We start from the raw sequence: 26,135 nt of genomic DNA, 5'->3' as shown, positions 1-26,135 counted from the left end.
TTAACAAACTTATCTGTCAATAATTGTTACATACATCCTTACCACCTTTTCTTTTGAATGACGGAACAATGAAAAGCTTTCAGCCAATCCACAGACACAACCTTCTGCTTCCATGCTGAATTACATATCAAATGCATCCACTCTATCACATTTTCTTCTCCAAGAACTCTGTAAGAAGAGATATTGGTTCTTGATACAATGCCATTGAGGATCATAAACTTGGTGCCAGAGGAGGCTGGGCTGATGGTAGATAACGATTGATATTCGTCTCGTGTGTTGAGGAAGATAATGTGCTGTGTACCGAGGTTGTCTACTGAAGTGTGATGAGCGATGACAAGAAAGCATTTTGTCCTCACTCCTCCTGCACAGCAGGATGTCCCGTTCCCACTGGCTGCAGTGGTGGCGAGGGTGATACTCGTCTGAGGTCCTCGAGTGACAAGATACAGGTGTACGTGCGTGAGTCCCAGGACGTAAAGTTGTCTCCAGCTTTATCTTCCCTGGAGTGGAAAGTCTCCAGAAGCAGTTGTGAAGGCTAAGAAGTACATAAGTTGTTCTCCGATGAAGCAGACGGTGGAGATGATGAGGCCAGTAAGCAGGAGGTAAAGAGGACCCTGAAGGTGCGCCAGTGTCAGAGACTGTAGCTGTGAAGATGAGCCCTGGTGATGAAAACATAGATCCTGCAGCTGCTACTGACACTCATTATGAGTTAGATGAAGTTGTCAAGTCTATATCGTGCATGCTGATCCAGTACGTTGTATGCCTTATAGAATAATTGCAATTATAACATGTACACTCTCACCAAATACTTCTCAAACTCTGCAAGCACCATGCATTCTGAGACGTGCGAACAAAGAATTTGGAAACACCTCTCCCTGTATGGAGCAGGTGGTAGCCCTGTGTACCTTTGCTCTGGGTGGATGAATGAGGTGCCAGTGGATCATTATTACATAGGCAGTGATAAGTCTTGTCGCTTTATCTCGGTAATGCATAGCCCATATATCTTGAAGTCAGAGTAATATATCGGTTATGTAACCGTAGCATAATTACTAGGTAATATGTTACGGTGATAATGCTTCTTCGTCAGTACGGTGTCTTGTCGTTTGCTGGATGAAATCGTCTGGCACTAGCCGGAGGAGAGCAATTAGAACAACGATATTAGAGTCGTCAGCTCATAAGGGAAATGGCTACATTAATGAGACTGTTGTGTGTGTAAGATTATTTTGTAACCCATTCCGCCTGTGGACATATATCAGTCAGTTTGGCTGCTGTGGCTAACGTCAGTCCATTGTTTAAACCTATATATCATATAGCCATCAAAAAGATTAATATCATTTACCACAAATCAATACGTATCCCACATACCACATATCACACCGTTATATGGTTATGATTTGGATATGTATACATTACGAGAGGATGGTATGTGACTATCACATCTGCTCCGATGCCAAGTTCAACATAGGCTCGAAACGTATCATATACAGCGTCTGCTTCACTGAAGCCTCAGTTTCCCTCTTCATCATATCCGCGTTTGGCAACTCACCTCTCTGTCGTTTCTCATTAGTTTGGAGTATACTATGAATTTCACACGTGTCAGAGCTGATGATATGCCCCAGTAATACACATTCCGGTTTCAGGGCAATATTTCAACACAAATTATTCTATCATAAGTGACTATATATAACGAAATGCACCATATACCAGCGTTATGGCTTTAAAGTGCTTCATCACAATCAGGCATTACAACCATTCCAAGGTGACTGGCCACGATCGACTCATTTTCACATCCATCGTGGCCAAAGGTTCGAGAAGTATTAGTGAAAGTGTGCTTGTATTAACTGAAGAAATGTATACTCTCTCTCTCTCTCTCTCTCTCTCTCTCTCTCTCTCTCTCTCTCTCTCTCTCTCTCTCTCTCTCTCTCTCTCTCTCTCTCTCTCTCTCTCTCTCTCTCTCTCTCTCTCTCTTCAGAATTCATTTCCCTTCATTACCTCTTCAATTCCCATTTTGAACTCGCCCATCAGATCGCTGTACCATTTATGCACCAGCCCGGCCTCGACCATCCGCTGAAGGCCGTCGTCGAACTTGAACTTCCAAGGTGTACCCTTCTGGAAGACAAAGGCCAGGTTACCTTTGTAGACCTGTTCCTTCATGGTGTAGATGCGACTGCCGTGCCCAAGGTTGATGTAGAGGACCTCCATGTAGGACAGTGTATCGATCTGGGCGTGGGTTCCCGCCAGCACCATCTCAACGCAACCCTCAGCGCCCTCGTAGGGCATCTCTGGGATGAAGGGTGCCAGGTCCAGCTTGGCCCCTAAGGTGAAGAGCGCCCATTCAGTCGCCGTAGCTAAAGCCTCCGGGACGAACTCCCCGAAGTCGTGCATGCACAACCTGACGAAGATATGTTTCACGTTTTACACCAAGAGCTGATGATGGACATTGTGATGGGTTCCTCCTTCAAAAATAACCAGTTTGGAAGACAGCCAAGTTATCTAATGCACAACACAAGGTTGGCTCAGGTCAAGATAGACAAGATCAGGCTACCATCCGTCGCAGTGTTCCGACAGCGCCGATCATATTTACAAGGACAACAATGTAAGAACAACTTAAATACAATGAAATTCAAATAGCGGAAGACTATTGGGTGCTCTCGAGGTTGTTCGTGATAATGGAAAATATCAGTAACTCACAAATTTGTTTGATAAGAGTAGCAAGGCATACAGATGTTTGACAGAGACAAAACTGCAAGCTGTTCATGTAACAAAGGGGCGCTGATAATAATAATCGTGGACTAAAAGTGATATATTTATCAATTCTGTTATTAAAAGTGTCTTTGGTGTCTATGGTACTGCTTTCAGCGTCTCAAATTCTTAAATCTCTCCACATATTCACAGCCCTGTTGAAGAAAATGTACTTCGCCTAATTCAAATTGAAACATTTACATGGCTTTGAGTCACCAGAGATTATTACACCCAAATCTTTTATGTTATTTACACACGAGTTTCCTTCTCTTTTTTACCGCCGATATGTAAAACTTTACATACGTTTCATTCAGTTGTAGATTTATATCCAAGCATACTTTCATTTGCAAATTTCGACATTTTATGATGCAGCTCATTATCTAAATCATTGATATATATGAGAAAGAAAGCTGGCTTTCTAGTTTCTTATATGCCTCTCTTTCTTAAACAACTGGTATTTCTTTGTATCGTTGTTTATTTTTCCATCATTTTGGCTTTTATTTAGAAAAATATCAATTATGCATCAGCACATATTTTTCCTCTTCTTTTCGAAAGTTTTACTGAAACTTTTCCAAGTTATGTCCATGCCGTTTTCTTACATATCGTCCCAGCCTTGCTTGTGAAAATCCTTAAAATGTAATCCTAAGATTTGGTATTTCTTTAGCTACTTTTATGTGGACCAAAATCACATGCAATATCGAAAATCACTTCCCTCACTTAATCAAATATGTTCGCGTCTCGAGTATTTTTTTTTCTTCTCAACTAGTTGTATTAGCGCAGTCAAACAAATTTACATTGAGGGCATGCCAGAAGTTAGTGGAAATGGATTCCCAACTAAGATATCGCTATGTTAAAATCTCCCACTATGATCAAATCGCGTCCATTCCATATTTCTCCTAACTGATGATAGTGCTTCGTCTACCTCTAGTGTCTGTGTGGGGGACCTATAAACTAGCCTTACGCTACCTTCTTACCAAACTTATCATTAGTTTCTGCAAAAATTAAGTCGAATTACAACTGCTACTACAATTTTCATTACAGGATTAAAATGAGTTTTAATAAAAAGCAAGACGCCACTGTGAAGTTGTGTGCAGTAAAAAGAAGTGGAGCAGGGTTGTTCTGTGCAGCAAAGAAGTGACAACGAAGAGTGCTGGTAGAACGGTGGAACCGGGTACTACTGAAGCAGCAGTCGTGGAATAGAGTAATGCTAAGCCGAAGAGTCATGGAACGCAGAAGAGATGGGGCTGTGTTGTGGAGCTTGGTGATACTGAAGCAGGAGAGTGGTTGAACAGAGCACTGCCGAGCAACAGAGTGATGGAACAGTGTAGTGCATGGCTGCAGAATGGTAGAATACAACAGAGTGCTGGGGAAGTAGAGTCACAAAACAGAGTAGAGCTGGGGCGACAAAGTCATGAAACAGAGTAATGTTGTGAATGCAGAGTATCGGATCATGGTAATACAGGGTAAGCAGAGTTGTGGAACAGAGTAATGCAGCGGACATCCCAGTCGTGGAATAGCGAAGTGCTAAGGCATCAGATTCATATAACAAAGGAGAGTAAAGTAATGGACGAGACCATACCTGTATGGACTTTCTGCTAGCTCCTCTATGGTGTGAATCCTGAAAACCACAAAATACTTTACTGAAAGATCCAGATCTGCGGAACGCTTTATTATCTATATGTAAGATGCCTTTAAAGATATTGCTCATATACCAATAATGATGGTGTTAATAAGAAAACTGTACACATAAAATAGATATACAGTCTTGCAAGAAAACAAACATTTCTTCTTAATAACCATCCCATCGGACATACACACATCTGAAACCAAACTTTCTAGATATAAAAGAGTTACACTCTCGTTTACGTCTTGAGCATCACACATTCCTACAACACTACAACCCTCGTTTCATCATATCTCGAGGTCCCTCATGGCCACGATGAAAGAACTACAGTGTAAACATTGAAGGTTTACCGATCAATTGCCACTCACTTATCCGGATACACAGGTACACTCAAAATATCACTACAAAATGGCAGATGCACTTGCCCAGTGGAAGCAGTCGTCTGAACTGTGTAGGGTTTTCGTAAAGATTAGAAAACAATCCGTTTATACAAGGGATTGATTCATCCTTGCACTGAGTACAACTCTCACATCCTTATATATATATATATATATATATATATATATATATATATATATATATATATATATATATATATATATATATATATATATATATATATATATATATATATATATATATATTTTATTTTTTTTTCTATTTTGCTTTGTCGCTGTCTCCCACGTTTGCGAGGTAGCGCAAGGAAACAGACGAAAGAAATGGCCCAACCCATCCCCATCCACAATGTATATACATACACGTCCACACACGCAAATATACATATCTATACATCTCAATGTACACATATATGTATACACACACACACACACATACATATATACCCATGCACACAATTCACACTGTCTGCGTTTATTCATTCCCATCGCCACCTCGCCACACATGGAATACCCACCCCCTCCCCTCCCATGTGTGCGAGGTAGCGCTAGGAAAAGACAACAAAGGCCCCATTCGTTCACACTCAGTCTCTAGCTGTCATGCCAATAATGCCCGAAACCACAGCTCCCTTTCCACATCCAGGCCCCACACAACTTTCCATGGTTTGCCCCAGACGCTTCACATGCCCTAACTCAATCCACTGACAGCACGTCAACCCCGGTATACCACATCGATCCAATTCACTCTATTCCTTGCCCTCCTTTCACCATCCTGCATGTTCAGGCCCTGATCACACAAAATCTTTTTCACTCCATCTTTCCACCTCCAATTTGGTCTCCCACTTCTCATCGTTCCCTCCACCTCCGACACATATATCCTCTTGGTCAATCTTTCCTCACTCATTCTCTCCATGTGCCCGAACCATTTCAAAACACCCTCTTCTGCTCTCTCAACCACGCTCTTTTTATTTCCACACATCTCTATTACCCTTACGTTACTTACTCGATCAAACCACCTCACACCACAAATTGTCCTCAAACATCTCATTTCCAGCACATCCATCCTCCTGCGCACAACTCTATCCATAGCCCACGCCTCGCAACCATACAACATTGTTGGAACCACTATTCCTTCAAACATACCCATTTTTGCTTTCCGAGATAATGTTCTCGACTTCCACACATTCTTCAAGGCTCCCAGAATTTTCGCCCCCTCCCCCACCCTATGATCCACTTCCGCTTCCATGGTTCCATCCGCTGCCAGATCCACTCCCAGATATCTAAAACACTTCACTTCCTCCAGTTTTTCTCCATTCAAACTCACCTCCCAATTGACTTGACCCTCAACCCTACTGTACCTAATAACCTTGCTCTTATTCATATTTACTCTTAACTTTCTTCTTTCACACACTTTACCAAACTCAGTCACCAGCTTCTGCAGTTTCTCATATGAATCAGCCACCAGCGCTGTATCATCAGCGAACAACAACTGACTCACTTCCCAAGCTCTCTCATCCACAACAGACTTCATACTTGCCCCTCTTTCCAAAACTCTTGCATTCACCTCCCTAACAACCCCATCCATAAACAAATTAAACAACCATGGAGACATCATACACCCCTGCCGCAAACCTACATTCACTGAGAACCAATCACTTTCCTCTCTTCCTACACGTACACATGCCTTACATCCTCGATAAAAACTTTTCACTGCTTCTAACAACTTGCCTCCCACACCATATATTCTTAATACCTTCCACAGAGCATCTCTATCAACTCTATCATATGCCTTCTCCAGATCCATAAATGATACATACAAATCCATTTGCTTTTCTAAGTATTTCTCACATACATTCTTCAAAGCAAACACCTGATCCACACATCCTCTACCACTTCTGAAACCACACTGCTCTTCCCCAATCTGATGCTCTGCACATGCCTTCACCCTCTCAATCAATATCCTCCCATATGATTTACCAGGAATACTCAACAAACTTATACCTCTGTAATTTGAGCACTCACTCTTATCCCCTTTGCCTTTGTACAATGGCACTATGCACGCATTCCGCCAATCCTCAGGCACCTCACCATGAGTCATACATACATTAAATAACCTTACCAACCAGTCAACAATACAGTCAACCCCTTTTTTAATAAATTCCACTGCAATACCATCCAAACCTGCTGCCTTGCCGGCTTTCATCTTCCGCAAAGCTTTTACTACCTCTTCTCTGTTTACCAAATCATTTTCCCCAACCCTCTCACTTTGCACACCACCTCGACCAAAACACCCTATATCTGCCACTCTATCATCAAACACATTCAACAAACCTTCAAAATACTCACTCCATCTCCTTCTCACATCACCACTACTTGTTATCACCTCCCCATTTGCGCCCTTCACTGAAGTTCCCATTTGCTCCCTTGTCTTACGCACTTTATTTACCTCCTTCCAGAACATCTTTTTATTCTCCCTAAAATTTAATGATACTCTCTCACCCCAACTCTCATTTGCCCTTTTTTCACCTCTTGCACCTTTCTCTTGACCTCCTGTCTCTTTCTTTTATACATCTCCCACACAATTGCATTTTTTCCCTGCAAAAATCGTCCAAATGCCTCTCTCTTCTCTTTCACTAATACTCTTACTTCTTCATCCCACCACTCACTACCCTTTCTAATCAAACCACCTCCCACTCTTCTCATGCCACAAGCATCATTTGCGCAACCCATCACTGATTCCCTAAATACATCCCATTCCTCCCCCACTCCCCTTACTTCCATTGTTCTCACCTTTTTCCATTCTGTACTCAGTCTCTCCTGGTACTTCCTCACACAAGTCTCCTTCCCAAGCTCACTTACTCTCACAACCCTCTTCACCCCAACATTCACTCTTCTTTTCTGAAAACCCATACAAATCTTCACCTTAGCCTCCACAAGATAATGATCAGACATCCCTCCAGTTGCACCTCTCAGCACATTAACATCCAAAAGTATCTCTTTCGCGCGCCTGTCAATTAACACGTAATCCAATAACGCTCTCTGGCCATCTCTCCTACTTACATAAGTATACTTATGTATATCTCGCTTTTTAAACCAGGTATTCCCAATCATCAGTCCTTTTTCAGCACATAAATCTACAAGCTCTTCACCATTTCCATTTACAACACTGAACACCCCATGTATACCAATTATTCCCTCAACTGCCACATTACTCACCTTTGCATTCAAATCACCCATCACTATAACCCGGTCTCGTGCATCAAAACCACTAACAAACTCATTCAGCTGCTCCCAAAACACTTGCCTCTCATGATCTTTCTTCTCATGCCCAGGTGCATATGCACTAATAATCACCCATCTCTCTCCATCAACTTTCAGTTTTACCCATATTAATCGAGAATTTACTTTCTTACATTCTATCACATACTCCCACAACTCCTGTTTCAGGAGTACTGCTACTCCTTCCCTTGCTCTTGTCCTCTCACTAACCCCTGACTTTACTCCCAAGACATTCCCAAACCACTCTTCCCCTTTACCCTTGAGCTTCGTTTCACTCAGAGCCAAAACATCCAGGTTCCTTTCCTCAAACATACTACCTATCTCTCCTTTTTTCACATCTTGGTTACATCCACACACATTTAGGTACCCCAATCTGAGCCTTCGTGGAGGATGAGCACTCCCCGCGTGACTCCTTCTTCTTTTTCCCATTTTAGAAAGTTAAAAAAATACAAGGAGGGGAGGATTTCTGGCCCCCCGCTCCCGTCCCCTCTAGTCGCTTTCTACGACACGCTAGGAATGCATGGGAAGTATTCTTTCACCCCTATCCCCAGGGATAATAAATATATATATATATATATATATATATATATATATATATATATATATATATATATATATATATATATATATATATATATATATATATATATATATATATATATATACACATACACACACATTTGGAGAAAATTGGAGAAAAATGTAGCTTAGACATTGAAGCTTATTGATACAGTGGTTAAATTGATGAGAACTGCTATTGACGTTTGTGTAAATATATTATACATTTCCTTTTTCCATAGCCAGAGGTTGAACCATTATGTGACATTCATTTTTTCATTCATTTCAAGCTAGAAGTTTCAGTTTTCTAAATTGTTTCTTACATTTTTCATATGTATATATATGTATGTGTGTGTGTGTGTGTATATGTGCGTATGTATGTGTATGTGTGTGTATGTGTATATGTATATATATATGTATATTATCCCTGGGGATAGGGGTGAAAGAATACTTCCCACGTATTCCTCGCGTGTCGTAGAAAGCGACTAGAGGGGACGGGAGCGGGGGGCCAGAAATCCTCCCCTCCTTGTATTAACTTTCTAAAATGGGAAACAGAAGAAGGAGTCACGCGGGGAGTGCTCATCCTCCTCGAAGGCTCAGAGTGGGGTGCCTAAATGTGTGTGGATGTAACCAAGATGTGAAAAAAGGAGAGATAGGTAGTATGTTTGAGGAAAGGAACCTGGATGTTTTGGCTCTGAGTGAAACGAAGCTCAAGGGTAAAGGGGAAGAGTGGTTTGGGAATGTCTGGGGAGTAAAGTCAGGGGTTAGTGAGAAGACAAGAGCAAGGGAAGGAGTAGCAATACTCCTGAAACAGGAGTTGTGGGAGTATGTGATAGAATGTAAGAAAGTAAATTCTCGATTAATATGGGTAAAACTGAAAGTTGATGGAGAGAGGTGGGTGATTATTAGTGCATATGCACCTGGGCATGAGAAGAAAGATCATGAGAGGCAAGTGTTTTGGGAGCAGCTGAATGAGTGTGTTAGTGGTTTTGATGCACGAGACCGGGTTATAGTGATGGGTGATTTGAATGCAAAGGTGAGTAATGTGGCAGTTGAGGGAATAATTGGTATACATGGGGTGTTCAGTGTTGTAAATGGAAATGGTGAAGAGCTTGTAGATTTATGTGCTGAAAAAGGACTGATGATTGGGAATACCTGGTTTAAAAAGCGAGATATACATAAGTATACTTATGTAAGTAGGAGAGATGGCCAGAGAGCGTTATTGGATTACGTGTTAATTGACAGGCGTGCGAAAGAGAGACTTTTGGATGTTAATGTGCTGAGAGGTGCAACTGGAGGGATGTCTGATCATTATCTTGTGGAGGCTAAGGTGAAGATTTGTATGGGTTTTCAGAAAAGAAGAGTGAATGTTGGGGTGAAGAGGGTGGTGAGAGTAAGTGAACTTGGGAAGGAGACCTGTGTGAGGAAGTACCAGGAGAGACTGAGTACAGAATGGAAAAAGGTGAGAACAATGGAAGTAAGGGGAGTGGGGGAGGAATGGGATGTATTTAGGGAATCAGTGATGGATTGCGCAAAAGATGCTTGTGGCATGAGAAGAGTGGGAGGTGGGTTGATTAGAAAGGGTAGTGAGTGGTGGGATGAAGAAGTAAGAGTATTAGTGAAAGAGAAGAGAGAGGCATTTGGACGATTTTTGCAGGGAAAAAATGCAATTGAGAGGGAGATGTATAAAAGAAAGAGACAGGAGGTCAAGAGAAAGGTGCAAGAGGTGAAAAAAAGGGCAAATGAGAGTTGGGGTGAGAGAGTATCATTAAATTTTAGGGAGAATAAAAAGATGTTCTGGAAGGAGGTAAATAAAGTGCGTAAGACAAGGGAGCAAATGGGAACTTCAGTGAAGGGCGCAAATGGGGAGGTGATAACAAGTAGTGGTGATGTGAGAAGGAGATGGAGTGAGAATTTTGAAGGTTTGTTGAATGTGTTTGATGATAGAGTGGCAGATATAGGGTGTTTTGGTCGAGGTGGTGTGCAAAGTGAGAGGGTTAGGGAAAATGATTTGGTAAACAGAGAAGAGGTAGTGAAAGCTTTGCGGAAGATGAAAGCCGGCAAGGCAGCAGGTTTGGATGGTATTGCAGTGGAATTTATTAAAAAAGGGGGTGACTGTATTGTTGACTGGTTGGTAAGGTTATTTAATGTATGTATGACTCATGGTGAGGTGCCTGAGGATTGGCGGAATGCGTGCATAGTGCCATTGTACAAAGGCAAAGGGGATAAGAGTGAGTGCTCAAATTACAGAGGTATAAGTTTGTTGAGTATTCCTGGTAAATTATATGGGAGGGTATTGATTGAGAGGGTGAAGGCATGTACAGAGCATCAGATTGGGGAAGAGCAGTGTGGTTTCAGAAGTGGTAGAGGATGTGTGGATCAGGTGTTTGCTTTGAAGAATGTATGTGAGAAATACTTAGAAAAGCAAATGGATTTGTATGTAGCATTTATGGAACTGGAGAAGGCATATGATAGAGTTGATAGAGATGCTCTGTGGAAGGTATTAAGAATATATGGTGTGGGAAGAAAGTTGTTAGAAGCAGTGAAAAGTTTTTATCGAGGATGTAAGGCATGTGTACGTGTAGGAAGAGAGGAAAGTGATTGGTTCTCAGTGAATGTAGGTTTGCGGCAGGGGTGTGTGATGTCTCCATGGTTGTTTAATTTGTTTATGGATGGGGTTGTTGGGGAGGTTAATGCAAGAGTTTTGGAAAGAGGGGCAAGTATGAAGTCTGTTGGGGATGAGAGAGCTTGGGAAGTGAGTCAGTTGTTGTTCGCTGATGATACAGCGCTGGTGGCTGATTCATGTGAGAAATTGCAGAAGCTGGTGACTGAGTTTGGTAAAGTGTGTGGAAGAAGAAAGTTAAGAGTAAATGTGAATAAGAGCAAGGTTATTAGGTACAGTAGGGTTGAGGGTCAAGTCAATTGGGAGGTGAGTTTGAATGGAGAAAAACTGGAGGAAGTGAAGTGTTTTAGATATCTGGGAGTGGATCTGGCAGCGGATGGAACCATGGAAGCGGAAGTGGATCATAGGGTGGGGGAGGGGGCGAAAATTCTGGGGGCCTTGATGAATGTGTGGAAGTCGAGAACATTATCTCGGAAAGCAAAAATGGGTATGTTTGAAGGAATAGTGGTTCCAACAATGTTGTATGGTTGCGAGGCGTGGGCTATGGATAGAGTTGTGCGCAGGAGGATGGATGTGCTGGAAATGAGATGTTTGAGGACAATGTGTGGTGTGAGGTGGTTTGATCGAGTGAGTAACGTAAGGGTAAGAGAGATGTGTGGAAATAAAAAGAGCGTGGTTGAGAGAGCAGAAGAGGGTGTTTTGAAGTGGTTTGGGCACATGGAGAGAATGAGTGAGGAAAGATTGACCAAGAGGATATATGTGTCGGAGGTGGAGGGAACGAGGAGAAGAGGGAGACCAAATTGGAGGTGGAAAGATGGAGTGAAAAAGATTTTGTGTGATCGGGGCCTGAACATGCAGGAGGGTGAAAGGAGGGCAAGGAATAGAGTGAATTGGAGCGATGTGGTATACCGGGGTTGACGTGCTGTCAGTGGATTGAATCGGGGCATGTGAAGCGTCTGGGGTAAACCATGGAAAGCTGTGTAGGTATGTATATTTGCGTGTGTGGACGTATGTATATACATGTGTATGGGGGGGGGGGGTGGGCCATTTCTTTCGTCTGTTTCCTTGCGCTACCTCGCAAACGCGGGAGACAGCGACAAAGTATAATAAAAAAAAAACACACACATACACATACATACGCATATATACACACACACACACACACACACACACACACACACACACACACACACACACATATACATATGAAAAATGTAAGAAACAATTTAGAAAACTGAAACTTCTAGCTTGAAATGAAATGAAAAAATGAATGTCACATAATGGTTCAACCTCTGGCTATGGAAAAAGGAAATGTATAATTTATTTACACAACGTCAATAGTAGTTCTCATCAATTTAACCACTGTATCAATAAGCTTCAATGTCTAAGCTACATTTTTTCCAATTTCACTATTTTCTTGTCAAAGCACCATGTATGAAAACTATCACTCCAGTAACACAACTATAAAAATTTACTTCCCCTTTAAAAAAGTTCTGGGGAAGTCTGTCACGATACACTGCGGGACACTCTACCACCTGGCGAGGTTTGTGTTGCAATGGTTCTTGATTCACAAACGTAGTAGCATCACTGGTAGGCCAAGGTAGTTCCGTTGGCGAAGAGGAGCTCATGAAACATGTCGGAAAGCATGCTATATATATATATATATATATATATATATATATATATATATATATATATATATATATATATATATATATATATATATATATATATGTATACATTAATTTTATTGATTTATATTTTTTTCATTTTGCTTTGTCGCTGTCTTCCGCGTTAACGAGGCAGCGCAAGGAAACAGACGAAAGAGTGGCCCAACCCACCCATATACACATGTATATACATACACCTCCACACACGGAAAATATATACCTATCCATCGCAATGTATATATATATAATATATATATATATATATATATATATATATATATATATATATATATTTTTTTTTTTTTTTTTTGCTTTGTCGCTGTCTCCCGCGTTTGCGAGGTAGCGCAAGGAAACAGACGAAAGAAATGGCCCAACCCACCCCCATACCCATGTATATACATACGTCCACACACGCAAATATACATACCTACACAGCTTTCCATGGTTTACCCCAGACGCTTCACCTGCCCTGATTCAATCCACTGACAGCACGTCAACCCCGGTATACCACATCGCTCCAATTCACTCTATTCCTTGCCCTCCTTTCACCCTCCTGCATGTTCAGGCCCCGATCACACAAAATCTTTTTCACTCCATCTTTCCACCTCCAATTTGGTCTCCCTCTTCTCCTCGTTCCCTCCACCTCCGACACATATATCCTCTTGGTCAATCTTCCCTCACTCATTCTCTCCATGTGGCCAAACCATTTCAAAACACCCTCTTCTGCTCTCTCAACCACGCTCTTTTTATTTCCACACATCTCTCTTACCCTTACGTTACTTACTCGATCAAACCACCTCACACCACACATTGTCCTCAAACATCTCATTTCCAGCACCTCCATCCTCCTGCGCACCACTCTATCCATGACCCACGCCTCGCAACCATACAACATTGTTGGAACCACTATTCCTTCAAACATACCCATTTTTGCTTTCCGAGATAATGTTCTCGAATTCCACACATTCTTCAAGGCTCCCAGAATTTTCGCCCCCTCCCCCATCCTATGATCCACTTCCGCTTCCATGGTTCCATCCGCTGCCAGATCCACTCCCAGATATCTAAAACACTTTACTTCCTCCAGTTTTTCTCCATTCAAACTCACCTCCCAATTGACTTGACCCTCAACCCTACTGTACCTAATAACCTTGATTTTATTCACATTTACTCTTAACTTTCTTCTTTCACACACTTTACCAAACTCAGTCACCAAGTTTGTTGAATGTGTTTGATGATAGAGTGGCAGATATAGGGTGTTTTGGTCGAGGTGGTGTGCAAAGTGAGAGGGTTAGGGAAAATGATTTGGTAAACAGAAAAGAGGTAGTAAAAGCTTTGCGGAAGATGAAAGCCGGCAAGGCAGCAGGTTTGGATGGTATTGCAGTGGAATTTATTAAAAAAGGGGGTGACTGTATTGTTGACTGGTTGGTAAGGTTATTTAATGTATGTATGACTCATGGTGAGGTGCCTGAGGATTGGCGGAATGCGTGCATAGTGCCATTGTACAAAGGCAAAGTGGATAAAAGTGAGTGCTCAAATTACAGAGGTATAAGTTTGTTGAGTATTCCTGGTAAATTATATGGGAGGGTACTGATTGAGAGGGTGAAGGCATGTACAGAGCATCAGATTGGGGAAGAGCAGTGTGGTTTCAGAAGTGGTAGAGGATGTGTGGATAAGGTGTTTGCTTTGAAGAATGTATGTGAGAAATACTTAGAAAAGCAAATGGATTTGTATGTAGCATTTATGGATCTGGAGAAGGCATATGATAGTTAATAGAGATGCTCTGTGGAAGGTATTAAGAATATATGGTGTGGGAGGCAAGTTGTTAGAAGCAGTGAAAAGTTTTTATCGAGGATGTAAGGCATGTGTAAGTGTAGGAAGAGAGGAAATTGATTGGTTCTCAGTGAATGTAGGTTTGCGGCAGGGGTGTGTGACGTCTCCATGGCTGTTTAATTTGTTTATGGATGGGGTTGTTAGGGAGGTAAATGCAAGAGTTTTGGAAAGAGGGGCAAGTATGAAGTCTGTTGGGGATGAGAGAGCTTGGGAAGTGAGTCAGTTGTTGTTCGCTGATGATACAGCGCTGGTGGCTGATATATATATATATATATATATATATATATATATATATATATATATATATATATATATATATATATATATATATATATATATGTATATATATATATATATATATATATATATATATATATATATATATATATATATATATATATATATATATACATATATATATATATATATATATATATATATATATATATATATATATATATATATATATATATATATATATATATACATAATTATATTTATTTATTTATTTATCTTATTTTTTTTGCTTTGTCGCTGTCTCCCGCGTTTGCGAGGTCGCGCAAGGAAACACATGAAAGAAATGGCCCAACGCACCCCAATACACATGTATATACATGCACGTCCACACACGCAAATATACATATCTATACATCTCAATGTTAACATATATATACACACACAGACACCTATATACCCATGCACACAATTCACAATGTCTGCCTTTATTCATTCCCATCGGCACCTCGCCACAAATGGAATACCATCCCCCTCCCCCATCATGTGTGCGAGGTAGAGCTAGGAAAAGACAACAAAGGCCCCATTCGTTTACACTCAGTCTCTAGCTGTCATGCAATAATGCCCGACACCACAGCTCCCTTTCCACATCCAGGCCCCACACAACTTTCCATGGTTTACCCCAGACGGTTCACATGTCCTGATTCAATCCACTGACAGCACGTCAACCCCGGTATACCACATCGATCCAATTCATTCTATTACTTGCCCGCCTTTCACCTCCTGCATATTCTGGCCCCGATCACACAAAATATTTTTCACTCCATCTTTCCACCTCCAATTTGCTCTACCACTTCTCCTCGTTCCCTCCACCTCCGACACATATATCCTCTTGGACAATCTTTCCTCACTCATTCTCTCCATGTGCCCAAACCATTTCAAAACACCCTCTTCTGCTCTCTCAACCACGCTCTTTTTAATTCCACACATCTCTCTTACCCTTAAATATTTACTCGTTCAAACCACCTCACACCACACTTTGTCCTCAAACATCTCATTTCCAGCACATCCACCCACCTGCGCACAACTCTATCCATAGCCCACGCCTCGCAACCATACAACATTGTTGGAACCACTATTCCTTCAAACATACCCATTTTTGCTTTCCGAGATAATGTTCTCGACTTCCACACATTCTTCAAGGCTCCCAGAATTTTCGCCCCCTCCCCCATCCTATGATCCACTTCCGCTTCCATGGTTCCATCCGCTGCCAGATCCACTCCCAGATATCTAAAACACTTTACTTCCTCCAGTTTTTCTCCATTCAAACTCACCTCCCAATTGACTTGACCCTCAACCCTACTGTACCTAATAACCTTGATTTTATTCACATTTACTCTTAACTTTCTTCTTTCACACACTTTACCAAACTCAGTCACCAAGTTTGTTGAATGTGTTTGATGATAGAGTGGCAGATATAGGGTGTTTTGGTCGAGGTGGTGTGCAAAGTGAGAGGGTTAGGGAAAATGATTTGGTAAACAGAAAAGAGGTAGTAAAAGCTTTGCGGAAGATGAAAGCCGGCAAGGCAGCAGGTTTGGATGGTATTGCAGTGGAATTTATTAAAAAAGGGGGTGACTGTATTGTTGACTGGTTGGTAAGGTTATTTAATGTATGTATGACTCATGGTGAGGTGCCTGAGGATTGGCGGAATGCGTGCATAGTGCCATTGTACAAAGGCAAAGTGGATAAAAGTGAGTGCTCAAATTACAGAGGTATAAGTTTGTTGAGTATTCCTGGTAAATTATATGGGAGGGTACTGATTGAGAGGGTGAAGGCATGTACAGAGCATCAGATTGGGGAAGAGCAGTGTGGTTTCAGAAGTGGTAGAGGATGTGTGGATAAGGTGTTTGCTTTGAAGAATGTATGTGAGAAATACTTAGAAAAGCAAATGGATTTGTATGTAGCATTTATGGATCTGGAGAAGGCATATGATAGTTAATAGAGATGCTCTGTGGAAGGTATTAAGAATATATGGTGTGGGAGGCAAGTTGTTAGAAGCAGTGAAAAGTTTTTATCGAGGATGTAAGGCATGTGTAAGTGTAGGAAGAGAGGAAATTGATTGGTTCTCAGTGAATGTAGGTTTGCGGCAGGGGTGTGTGACGTCTCCATGGCTGTTTAATTTGTTTATGGATGGGGTTGTTAGGGAGGTAAATGCAAGAGTTTTGGAAAGAGGGGCAAGTATGAATTCTGTTGGGGATGAGAGAGCTTGGGAAGTGAGTCAGTTGTTGTTCGCTGGTGATACAGCGCTGGTGGCTGATATATATATATATATATATATATATATATATATATATATATATATATATATATATATATATATATATATATATATATATATATATATATATATATATATATACATAATTATATTTATTTATTTATTTATCTTATTTTTTTTGCTTTGTCGCTGTCTCCCGCGTTTGCGAGGTCGCGCAAGGAAACACATGAAAGAAATGGCCCAACCCACCCCAATACACATGTATATACATGCACGTCCACACACGCAAATATACATATCTATACATCTCAATGTTAACATATATATTCACACACAGACACCTATATACCCATGCACACAATTCACAATGTCTGCCTTTATTCATTCCCATCGGCACCTCGCCACAAATGGAATACCATCCCCCTCCCCCATCATGTGTGCGAGGTAGAGCTAGGAAAAGACAACAAAGGCCCCATTCGTTTACACTCAGTCTCTAGCTGTCATGCAATAATGCCCGACACCACAGCTCCCTTTCCACATCCAGGCCCCACACAACTTTCCATGGTTTACCCCAGACGGTTCACATGTCCTGATTCAATCCACTGACAGCACGTCAACCCCGGTATACCACATCGATCCAATTCATTCTATTACTTGCCCGCCTTTCACCTCCTGCATGTTCTGGCCCCGATCACACAAAATATTTTTCACTCCATCTTTCCACCTCCAATTTGCTCTACCACTTCTCCTCGTTTCCTCCACCTCCGACACATATATCCTCTTGGACAATCTTTCCTCACTCATTCTCTCCATGTGCCCAAACCATTTCAAAACACCCTCTTCTGCTCTCTCAACCACGCTCTTTTTAATTCCACACATCTCTCTTACCCTTAAATATTTACTCGTTCAAACCACCTCACACCACACTTTGTCCTCAAACATCTCATTTCCAGCACATCCACCCACCTGCGCACAACTCTATCCATAGCCCACGCCTCGCAACCATACAACATTGTTGGAACCACTATTCCTTCAAACATACCCATTTTTGCTTTCCGAGATAATGTTCTCGACTTCCACACATTCTTCAAGGCTCCCAGGATTTTCGCCCCCTTCCCCACCCTATGATTCACTTCCGCTTCCGTGGTTCCATCCGCTGCCAGATCCACTCCCAGATATCTAAAACACTTTACTTCCTCCAGTTATTCTCCATTCAAACTTACCTCCCAATTGACTTGACCCTCAACCCTACTGTACCTAATAACCTTGCTCTTATTCACATTTACTCTTAACTTTCTTCTTTCACACACTTTCCCAAACTCAGTCAACAGCTTCTGCAGTTTCTCACATGAATCAGCCACCAGCACTGTATCATCAGCGAACAACTGACTCACTTCCCAAGATCTCTCATCCACAACAGACTTCATACTTGCCACTCATTCCAAAACTCTTGCATTCACCTTCCTAACAACCCCATCCATAAACAAATTAAACAACCATGGAGACATCACACACCCCTGCCGCAAACCTACATTCACTGAGAACCAATCACTTTCCTCTCTTCCTACACGTACACAAGCCTGACATCCTCAATAAAAACTTTTCACTGCTTCTAACAACTTACCTCCCACACCATATATTCTTAATACCTTCCACAGAGCATCTCTATCAACTATATCTCTATATGCCTTCTCCAGATCCATAAATGCTACATACAAATCCATTTGCTTTTCTAAGTATTTCTCACATACATTCTTCAAATCAAACACCTGATCCACACATCCTCTACCACTTCTGAAACAACACTTCTCTTCCCCAGTCTGATGCATTAAATAACCTTACCAACCAGTCAACAATACAGTCACCCCTTTTTTTAATAGATTCCACTGCAATACAATCCAAACCTGCTGCCTTGCCGGCTTTCATCTTCCGCAAAGCTTTTACTACCTCTTCTCTGTTTACCAAATCATTTTCCCTAACCCTCTCACTTTGCACACCACCTCGACCAAGACACCCTATATCTGCCACTCTATCATCAAACACATTCAACAAAGTTTCAAAATACTCACTCCATCTCCTTCTCACATCCCCACTACTTGTTATCACCTCCCCATTTGCGCCCTTCACTGAAGTTCCCATTTGCTCCCTTGTCTTACGCACTTTATTTACCTCCTTCCAGAACATCTTTTTATTCTCCCTAGAATTCAATGATACTCTCTCACCCCAACTCTCATTTGCCCTCTTTTTCCCCTCTTGCACCTTTCTCTTGACCTCCTGTCTCTTTCTTTTATACATCTCCCACTCAACTGCATTTTTTCCCTGCAAAAATCGTCCAAATGCCTCTCTCTTCTCTTTCACTAATAATCTTACTTCTTCATCCCACCACTCACTACCCTTTTTAATCAACCCACCTCCCACTCTTCTCATGCCACAAGCATCTTTTGCGCAATCCATCACTGATTCCCTAAATATATCCCATTCCTCCCCCACTCCCCTTACTTCCATTGTTCTCACCTTTTTCCATTCTGTACTCAGTCTCTCCTGGTACTTCCTCACACAAGTCTCCTTCCCAAGCTCACTTACTCTCACCACCCTCTTCACCCCAACATTCGCTCTTCTTTTCTGAAAACCCATACAAATCTTCACCTTAGCCTCCACAAGATAATGATCAGACATCCCTCCAGTTGCACCTCTCAGCACATTAACATCCAAAAGTATCTCTTTCGCGCGCCTGTCAATTAACACGTAATCCAATAACGCTCTCTGGCCATCTCTCCTACTTACATAAGTATACTTATGTATATCTCGCTTTTTAAACCAGGTATTCCCAATCATCAGTCCTTTTTCAGCACATAAATCTACAAGCTCTTCACCATTTCCATTTACAACACTGAACACCCCATGTATACCAATTATTCCCTCAACTGCCACATTACTCACCTTTGCATTCAAATCACCCATCACTATAACCCGGTCTCGTGCATCAAAACCACTAACACACTCATTCAGCTGCTCCCAAAACACTTGCCTCTCATGATCTTTCTTCTCATGCCCAGGTGCATATGCACCAATAAATACCCATCTTTCTCCATCAACTTTCAGTTTTACCCATATTAATCGAGAATTTACTTTCTTACATTCTATCACATACTCCCACAACTCCTGTTTCAGGAGTACTGCTACTCCTTCCCTTGCTCTTGTCCTCTCACTAACCCCTGACTTTACTCCCAAGACATTCCCAAACCCCTCTTCCCCTTTACCCTTGAGCTTCGTTTCACTCAGAGCCAAAACATCCAGGTTCCTCTCCTCAAACATACTACCTATCTCTCCTTTTTTCACATCTTGGTTACATCCACACACATTTAGACACCCCAGTCTGAACCTTCGAGGAGGATGAGCACTCCCCGCGTGACTCCTTCTTCTGTTTCCCATTTTAGAAAGTTAAAAAATACAAGGAGGGGAGGATTTCTGGCCCCCCGCTCCCGTCCCCTCTAGTCGCCTTCTAGGACACGCGAGGAATGCGTGGGAAGTATTCTTTCACCCTTATCCCCAGGGATAATATATATATATATATATATATATATATATATATATATATATATATATATATATATATACATATATATATACATACACATACATACGCACATATACACACACACACACATATACATATATAAACATATGAAAAATGTAAGAAACAATTTAGAAAACTGAAACTTCTAGCTTGAAATGAAATGAAAAAATGAATGTCACATAATGGCTCAAACTCTGGCTATGGAAAAGGGAAATGTATAATTCATTTACACAAACGTCAATAGCATAGAGAGATGCATCAGTATAATGAAATACTGAAAAAACACACTTCTTTTTATAATACTTTGAGGTTGAAGCCCTAGTTTCTATGGAAATTTTAGCAAATGCTCCCCAACTAGTAATTCTACTGTTCTTCCATCACCATCAATTTTTCAAAGAAGTGTGTTCAACAAAAAGACAATCAACCACAAAAAAAGGAACTTAGATAAGTGAACATGCACTCAAGTATGCCTATAACAAAAACTAAAATCAATTAATCTCTAAAGCCCATAACATGGGCAGATGAAACAATGCACTTTTTCTGATGTTCACTCTGCAGTAAGGAAAAAGTTGACTCCCGACTTCAAGAAAAGCTGATTTAGCAAGCTGCAACTCAATTGAAAACAATAGAATTGCACTACCTGCAACCAATGTATCACAGAGAAAATAAATCTAACAATTATAGATGATGTATTGTCATAACTTCACGAACATACTGGTACACAATATCTGAAAGGCACTGATATCCGAGTTATATATATATATATATATATATATATATATATATATATATATATATATATATATATATATATATATATATATATATATATATATATATATATATATATATAGCGTTAGTGAGATGGTCTTGGTTAGAGTATTCAGTTGACCGCCTCGTCTCAGGTACCATAAAACGGTTGCCATTTCTAAGGAAGTGATACTTAATTCATACATTGAGAAACAATGATAAAGTTAGTACAATAATATAACATACAGACATTGTATGTTAGGCAGTGGTCAAGGATATTCATTTCAAGGATCTGGAAGCATCTTACTGGTAATCCTTTGGGGGATTATCTGGACAGATACAGAAGAAGAGAAGCCCGAGTTGTGTGAGACTGAATTGCTGGGTTGAATGTGGATCCACTGCCACAACCAGGACCCATGCGTGGTCGATAATGGCCAACCCGTGAATACGTCACGATAACTAATTGAATTGGTCGATGTGACAGACTCAAGGCCCATATTAAGTACGGTCTTTCCCGGGGAGAAGATCAATGGCACATAATCCAAAGTTCATTAGGGAAATGAGGGAAGAGGCGTCCAGAATGTTGTCGAGGCCTTACCTAGATTGCCGTATGTCGAGACTCACCTGTTGTCCATTAAAGAGTGTTTTGTTACACGCTAAATCCATCAAGATTCACCTGACAAAGACGCTCACTCAGAAGATCACCTACATGGACGGGACTCTCCTACATTTCCCTGGAAGGAAGGCCGAGCTCGTCTTGGTTCACCCTGGAAGGTTTACATGATATCACCATGACGTAAGGCCAACTGAGGCTCACCTGGAGGGGAAGGTGGGCACAGTGAGGACGGCGATGAGGTTGCCGGTGTAGCAGACGACGAGGACAAAACCAGCCACCCACCAGGCGGCCAGGAACATCCTCTGGGACCACTCTCGAGGTACATGCCACACAGGTTCGTTGGTCACACCCTGGGGGAAGAACCATCTCTCTCTCTCTCTCTCTCTCTCTCTCTCTCTCTCTCTCTCTCTCTCTCTCTCTCTCTCTCTCTCTCTCTCTCTCTCTCTCTCTCTCTCTCTCTCTCTCTCTCTCTCTCTCTCTCTCTCTCTCTGTTCAGTGACAATACTCGCACAAACACTTCAAGGTTGTCTATGAACTCTTACCAAAAGTTAAGCTAGGTTTTGGTTTGGAGTTACTTGGTTGACAATGTCAAGTTTCCCTGTATGCAAAGGTACAGTTAATCTTTCCCCGTTTTCTTGAGTCTTTCTTGAAAACATGGACAATCAAAATACATCCTAGCCTACTCTTAAAGATGAGTTATAACACTGGAAACCACACGGTATTTAACAACAAAGGTATCGCGAAATGGGATATGGTGTTCAGTAGCCCTGAACCAAAGAACAGTGAATGAGTAGGATCGTGGGTACTGCTAACCTCAAATACTAAAGAAAGACTAAAAAAGAGGAGGAAAGGTTCGGTAAAAATATGTCATAAAACAACAAACTTCGAAATGTGCTGTGACGGAGATATAGACGGAACTCCAGTTAGCCAGCGTATGTAAGGCATAAGAGAGCAAGGAACAAGTACAGCAGGGTAAAAAAAAAAAAGAGAAACAAAAGCAATGGAAAAAAATATTGTAGACAAGTCAGGAGAAAATCCAAAACTTTTTCATAAACTCATCTGCAAATTGTATCATTAATCAGAGAGAGAAGAGTTACAGAGGTGTAAAGTATGTGAGGAATAGACCAAGTTCTAATGTGTTCTCACAGTGGAAGACATTATAACCCCAACATCAGTGAGACGAAATGAGGAGTAGGTCTCACAAAGTACTTAGATATCTAGAAGACATCAACAGAATACTAAAGGATCTTGACGCATACAAGGCTCGTGGCAATGAAGAAATGTCATCCTATATGCTGAAGATGTGTGCAGATATGCATGATAAACTTCTTGAAATACTGTTTGTGATGTACCAAAGGATTGTAGAAGGATCAAACGTCACAACTTTATTTAAGGAACAGAATGCGTTGTCTCTCATTCTGGTAATATCTCCCATGCGGGGTCATCCTTTCTTTACAAGGAATATATTGAATGTGTAACGAACCTCTTAGATTTCTGTAATGGACTGAAATATGTTGTAGTTAACAAAAGGAAGCGTTGTTGAATAATTGCATCTGGAGTGCCGAAAAGCATTTGATGCTATAACCACATGGGATGCTGATTAAGAAACTGGATCACCACGTAGGATTAAGGGGAACGGTACTTCAGTGAATAGATTACCTTAGTGGAAGAGAACAAAGAACTAATATCAAAGGAGCCTTCATGGAATGGGTTGAGGTCTCCAGCGGAGTGCCACAGGGTTCTGTCTTTATCTGTGTGCATGACTTGACACAAGGTATGGGCTCCTGTCTGAATATGTTTGCAGATGATGCATATGTCACGAGGAATGTGAAAAACGTGGAGGATTACGTTAACTTACAAGGTGGCCAGAACAGACTCCAAAGTTAGTCTGATACTTGGTTGATGATATTCAATGTTTATAATGAGGATGAGAAACAGCGGAAGAAGTTCTAAGTATGAATATGATTTGGCAAGAAGTAAGTTACAGGATTCTCTGTGAGTGTGTGCAGAATTATGCCAGTGAAATACTGTATTACCTCAAATTGAAATTGTCCGGAACACCTAATGTGGAGTAAAAATTGAAACGTTCTTTAAATGAATTTGCAAGATGTCTTTTTACTGTATTAACAGGGTTTATCTAGATGGATTCACAAATATAATTTAACTAAATTTACAGAATTCCATTTACTTTAATCTCCATGATATGATGTCGTTTACTGGCTTACTGGTTGAACTGCAATACTGACGCCCCTCCAGGCAACTTGTGGCTGGAACTTTGGACAATATAATGTTATGAATCGTTGTGTGTCAGACATATCCCAGCGTTTCCTTAACTGATTCCGTAGCTTACGAGTATCTAACTTATGTCGTATCGTGAACCTGTAGCATTGGAGGAAGTTGTGAATATGATACAAACTTCACCGAGTTGAAAGGTTTTTGAAATATCACCAACAATATACGCTCCTGTTTTGTGATTACGACCATTATGGCCCCCGTTTCCTCAACTCACGCCATTGGTTGTGCTTGATGTATCTGCTGGAACGGTTTAGGCTGGTGGAGAAAATGAGTGAGGAGATGTTCACAAAGAAGATATATATCTCAAAAGTGGAGGGTAATGGAAGAAGGAAAGACCAGCTGGAGATGGAAGGGTAAATTGGATTGGATTATGAAATCAAGGCTCAAGGCAAGCGCAGGAGCATCTAAGGCTGTTCAACGCTCTTAATACAGTTTAGAATATTCTACCTTAGAAATTCATTTTAACTCAAATAAATGACCATTCCACTTTTTACAGAAGAAGAAGGGAAGAACGAAAAATAAAGAAGAGAAAATAGCCAGCATGTGTTGGTGTGAGAGCCCAAGCTCTGCAGTATGGTTAAACCCACATACCAGGGAGAGAAAAATCCCCGCTGCCATAACTCAAGCCATCACTGCTCCACGCAAACCCCCCCAACGATGGATGGATGGAGTGAAAAAGATTCTGAGCGATCGGGGCCTGAATATGCAGCAGAGTGAAAAGCATGCACGGGATAGAGTGAAATGAAACGGTGGTATACAGGGAAGGAGGTTCTGCCAATGGATTGAATTAGGTAATTTTAATCGTCTGCGGAAAAACATAGAAAAGTTTGTTGGGACTGGATGTGGACGGGGGGGCCGTGATTTCGATACATTACACATGACAGCGAGTTAATGGGTGTTAGCGAATGCGGTCTTTCTTCGTTTGTTCCTTTGCGCTACCTCTCTAACGCGAGAAACGGGATGACGATTATGAATGAAAGAAGAAAGTTGTAAGCCCTTTACTTTTGTTCTGTCGTGAAGTTAATCATTATGAGAACATGAGAATAAGTTTAGATTCACCATAAGGACGAGGAAGAAGGCGTCGATGGCAGGAATGCGCCGCTTGGCGAGGGCATAGAGGAAGGCGGTGGCCAGAAGGAGAAGCCCGGCCGTGGCTGCCCACACAGGGCCTGTGAAGGGACGCACCACACTGGTCCAACGAGGATAAGGAACGGGAACCAGGAGAGTGATGCCGAACCTGTGGATGATGGGCCACGACACCCAGCAACTGAGGCCACAGTTCACGTTGAGTCAAGTGCATATGGTAAATATATTCACCATGGCTTACACAATGTCATGGCCACGCTGTTTATGTCAGATTATATTAAGTATTTAACCTCTTTCATGACCACAAAGTCTCGTTTCTACCTTTGATAATAAGTCATGATCATGAAGGGTAATAATTCCACCATACTTGAGCCCGTTGACAGGGACAAACACGGTGGTGACCCGACGACACTAAGGAGGTGGTCATGAGAGACGCAGGTGGCCTACCCTTCAGTGAAGTAGGAAACGGAGAAGTCGAAGTCCTGCGCCCGCTGCCTAGTGACAGTGAAGTAGTTGATGGTCATCTGCTTCTCTCCTCGGTACACGTCGCCAAGCATCCCTGTCCAACTCCCGTTCTCCAT

General features: G+C 41.4%; 1 protein-coding gene across 1 annotated transcript; it reads right to left on the bottom strand.

Moving 5' to 3' along the window:
* Positions 1–488: 488 nt before the first annotated feature.
* LOC139749708 (ionotropic receptor 21a-like) lies at positions 489–26,135 on the bottom strand. The gene is made up of 6 exons (XM_071663862.1): positions 26,002–26,135; positions 25,528–25,735; positions 22,375–22,475; positions 4,319–4,357; positions 1,990–2,389; positions 489–686 (listed from the first exon to the last, which is right to left on the bottom strand). The coding sequence occupies exons 1-6, from the start codon at positions 26,133–26,135 to the stop codon at positions 489–491; spliced, it is 1,080 nt and encodes a 359-aa protein (XP_071519963.1).

This window comes from Panulirus ornatus, chromosome 8 (assembly GCF_036320965.1).
Source record: "Panulirus ornatus isolate Po-2019 chromosome 8, ASM3632096v1, whole genome shotgun sequence".
Taxonomy (NCBI): Eukaryota; Metazoa; Arthropoda; class Malacostraca; order Decapoda; family Palinuridae; genus Panulirus; species Panulirus ornatus.
The sequence above is the reverse complement of the archived record's forward strand: the minus strand, read 5'-3'. Positions and strand labels throughout refer to the sequence as shown.